The sequence below is a fragment of the Triticum dicoccoides genome, chromosome 3B, assembly GCF_002162155.2.
Source record: "Triticum dicoccoides isolate Atlit2015 ecotype Zavitan chromosome 3B, WEW_v2.0, whole genome shotgun sequence".
Classification (NCBI taxonomy): Eukaryota; Viridiplantae; Streptophyta; class Magnoliopsida; order Poales; family Poaceae; genus Triticum; species Triticum dicoccoides.
This window is the reverse complement of record NC_041385.1, coordinates 191,893,573-191,897,568: the sequence shown is the minus strand read 5'-3', so window position 1 is coordinate 191,897,568 and position 3,996 is coordinate 191,893,573. Positions and strand designations below refer to the sequence as shown.

Genomic DNA, 3,996 nt, shown 5'->3' with positions numbered 1-3,996 from the left:
CGGCCACCTCTGGCGACCGGCGAGTGCACCAGGAGTCTAGCACGAGGTCCATTTTCTTACATTTGTACGTTATATCTTCTTCATCTTCCAATTTTTTTTCTTGTACTAAGAAATTAAGATCTTGTTTTTCATAGTAAAAGGCTTGTTTTGTCACTTGTTAGATCTTATGTTTGGTAATGACACCAATGAAAAATTCATAAATTAGTCAAAGGGCTGCAACCAGAAATATGTGTAAAATGAAGTATGGTCTTTTATGTGCCTGTTTATTTTGTCCAAAAAAATTCATTTAAAAAGCTTGACAACACAAGGCCTGGATCCTGGCACCGCCACTGGGTGCACGGAGGAGATCGACGAGTCGGTGGCCAGCACATCCGCGTCCACGTCTGCTGGCAATTTCGAGGGAAAGTAGAACACTGGAGGCCGTCGTCGCTTGGGTCCCAGGAAGGCCATCGCCGTCGCGTCCCTGGCTTGTATAGCTGGTGACGTGCCCGGATTCTTCTTTATCTTAGACCACCCTGACCTGGGCGTCCAGGGAAGCATCCTTCCCCTCCGTTTGAAGCACCCTCTTCGCCATACTCCGATGAGAGGCTCTGCGCGTCTGTACATGCTCATAGTTTTAACTTTTTAGTTAATTCCAAAATGTAACCGTTAGTATGAAACCCGTCATGTTTGTATGAAATCAGGTCGAGTTTATATGAAATCCGGCCGTGTTTGCACGAATTTCGTCCGGTTGGTTTGAGTTGTTGTGAAAATGTATACGGCTAGCATTGGATGGCTGTCTCCCGCATCCTTGTCCATGGAATGGTCCTCCTTGTCCGCGGACGGATGCGGGAGGTTTTTTTCGGGTTGCCGTTGGAGATGCCCTGACTTTTGGTTGGATGTTTTTAGAAATGATCCAGGTAAAAAACCTGGTCTTCGGCCGGTGGTCGGAGTCGGTGATGGTGAAGCCTTTGGCGTCGTTTTCTTCGTGAAGGCATCATCGAGCTGAAGCTCCCAACTCCTCCCGCTACCTCTGAGGGAAACCGTTAATCAATTGATCGGATGATGGCGGCGCACTTGTGTTGTTCTATACTTGAGGCATCATTCTTGGAGGTGTGCATTGGCTCGAGGGACCAGTGGACGATTTTAGCAGTGGAGCGGCGTTTCATGTCACGCATCGACGATGTGGAGTCTTGGTAGCGTGACGCAGCAGGGTCTCACCGACGGATGTATGATGATGGACGTGCGAAGGGAGGTGGCGTTGTGTGGTGCCGTGGTGACGACGACGGCAGGCTGACAAGGTCGATGCGTCAATAACTGTTTTGAAGATGAATCGCTGGGAGACGGTGGCGGCGACCTCTGAGAATGCGCCGGACCGATGTGTGCCCCTGGTTGGGGCCTCCGACTTCAGATGTTATCCTTTGGTATGATGTCTATTTGTTATTCGGTTCGGACAATCGGCATCTCTTCATCAAGCAGATAGAAATAACGACAGATGTTGCCAAAATGATGGCTTTAAATTTAATAATATATTACTTTGTAAGATCTTTATAAATAACTAATAAAATGACTGCATGCATCATTCAGAATACAGAGACCGGATGGTCATCCTTCTTTAGAAAAAACGTCAGCCTCGAGATGTCCCCTACTGAGAATCGTAAGCCACGCGCTGCTGCGACTGCGAGGTGTCAACCCCCACAAGCCACAAGCCACAATCCATGGCCACCACCAAGATGTGCAAGCTGCCGAGCGCTGCCAGGCTGTTTCTCTTCGTCGCGCAGCTGGGATGGACATGGGCACTGATCCCTCCTTCCCCCGTGGCCGTGGGCCTCTCTGCCCGGCGCTACGACTCCATCTTCAGCTTCGGCGACTCCTTCGCCGACACCGGCAACAACCCCGTCGTCTTCGCCGCCAGCTCCGTCTTCGACCCTGTCACGCGCCCACCCTACGGCTCCACCTTCTTCGGCCGCCCCACCGGCCGCAACTCCGACGGCCGCCTCATCATCGACTTCATCGGTACACATGCGCACTCCTCAGTTGTCATGCTGCCCTCAACAAACTCCACTGATCTGATGTGGTCAACTCAACTGCTCTGCTTGCAGCTCAACGCCTCGGCCTGCCGCTCGTCCCGCCGTCCCTGGCGCACAACGGGAGCTTCTGCCGAGGCGCCAACTTCGCCGTCGGGAGCGCCACCGCTCTCGACGCCGCTTTCTTCCACGGTGGCAAGTTCCCTCTTAACGCCAGCTTGGACGTACAGCTGCAGTGGTTCGAGTCGCTCAAGCCTTCTCTCTGCCGCACAACCAAAGGTTGGTGCTAGTTCCAAGTCAAGCGACGCAAGCCATGTACGTATTTAGCTACCTGAAGAGTGATAAGGAATTGATATGAACCTTACATTTCCACTGCAGAGTGCGAGGCCTTCTTCGGCAGATCCCTCTTCTTCGTGGGCGAATTCGGGGTCAACGACTACCACTTCTCTTTCCTCACCAAGAGCGTGCAAGAGATCATGTCGTTCGTTCCAGATGTCATCAGGACCATCTCAACGGCCATCGAGGTACCTCGTCAGCAATGGATGTCAATGTAGCAAGTCACCAACCTGCATTGCAGCATTGCGCGGTATTGATCTAGCTATGGCAATGGCAACAGGGGCTGATCAAGCACGGGGCGACAAATTTCGTGGTTCCAGGGACAATCCCATCGGGATGCGCACCGCCGGTTCTCGCCTTGTTCCCCAGTGCCGCCCCGGCAGAATACAACTCCACCACCGGTTGCCTGGAAGATATCAACAAGCTAGGGATGCACCACAACCTGCTGCTGCAGGAGGCCCTTGACAAGCTCCGGGGCAGGCACCCGGACGCCATGATCGTTTATGCCGACCTCTTCGGTCCAATCATGGACATGGTGGAGTCGCCTGGCAAGTATGGTAAGCAAATTCAGAGCTATATTCTGCAGTAGGTTGTTTGCAGTAGGTGGTGGTAAAGGTTGATGGTTGTCATTCTGCAGGGTTTGAAGAAGATGTTCTTACCATTTGTTGCGGAGGGCCTGGGACACTTTTCTGCGGCGATGAAGGTGCAAACCTATGCGAGAAACCGGCTGCTCGTCTGTTCTGGGACGGCGTCCACTTGACGGAGGCGGCTTACCGCTACATTGCCGATGTCTGGCTGGACAGCATAGACTCCCCTGCAAGACAGAGCAGATATCAGTTAGTGAGGTAGCAGAAGCTGCTCTGGTTCATGGACTGATGGCTATATGGATCGAGTCTGGCCTGTCTGACTCCATCAAGGACTTTCTGACCGAAAACCACTGGAAATGGAATGGAATCATGGAAGCTCCAAGATAAGACTCTGAAGGAGTCACGCTGAACTCCGAGCGAATTACACCATGCAAGTTACAAAACCAGCGGATAAAACATTTTTATGCTGATTGTAATACTGAGACACGCGGTTTATTTGGAAACTATTTCCTGTTCGTTTTAGAGTTATCTGTAGTTGATTGGATGGATCCGATCTGGAATTCGAGTACTGTTCGTTCTTCTATGTCATTACTCAAATATTCACCAGAAATGTCTTGGTACTGTTTGTTCTTCCATGTCATTACTCAAATATTCACCAGAATCTACAACCATGCATCATCGGGAAAATAAAATCTACAACCATACTAACAAGTAACTCTCACAGGTAAAATGACACAATTGTCATCCTTGTCTTCTGCAAACATTTGTATTGCTGCGGTAAACAATGGGAAACCCTGCTTCAAACATAAGGCTTAATTAGGTTTCTGCAAAAACCGCAGTCTGTGGAACTAAATCTACTGTACTAGAATTCATTCATATCATATCTTGCGCTCAATTTCAGATAGATAAATAAACTTGTTGTACTTTAGTTGTTCTGAAGATGAACGGACAAGCCTTTGTGTCATAAAAGAGGTGAAGCCGTTGGCTTAAAACATCTTTTCCACAAGTCTATATATAATGTAACAAATTGCAGTTCAGAACCTTGGTCAATAAGGGGCAAGTGCAGT

The 3,996-nt window shown here is 49.8% G+C and overlaps 1 protein-coding gene across 1 annotated transcript; it reads left to right on the top strand.

Annotated features, from left to right (window-relative positions):
- Nucleotides 1–1,652: 1,652 nt before the first annotated feature.
- On the top strand, nt 1,653–3,562 carry LOC119275487 (GDSL esterase/lipase At5g45910-like). Its single transcript, XM_037556338.1, has 5 exons — nt 1,653–1,995; nt 2,082–2,285; nt 2,385–2,530; nt 2,623–2,899; nt 2,980–3,562. The coding sequence occupies exons 1-5, from the start codon at nt 1,698–1,700 to the stop codon at nt 3,189–3,191; spliced, it is 1,137 nt and encodes a 378-aa protein (XP_037412235.1). The 5' UTR covers nt 1,653–1,697; the 3' UTR covers nt 3,192–3,562.
- Nucleotides 3,563–3,996: the final 434 nt, after the last annotated feature.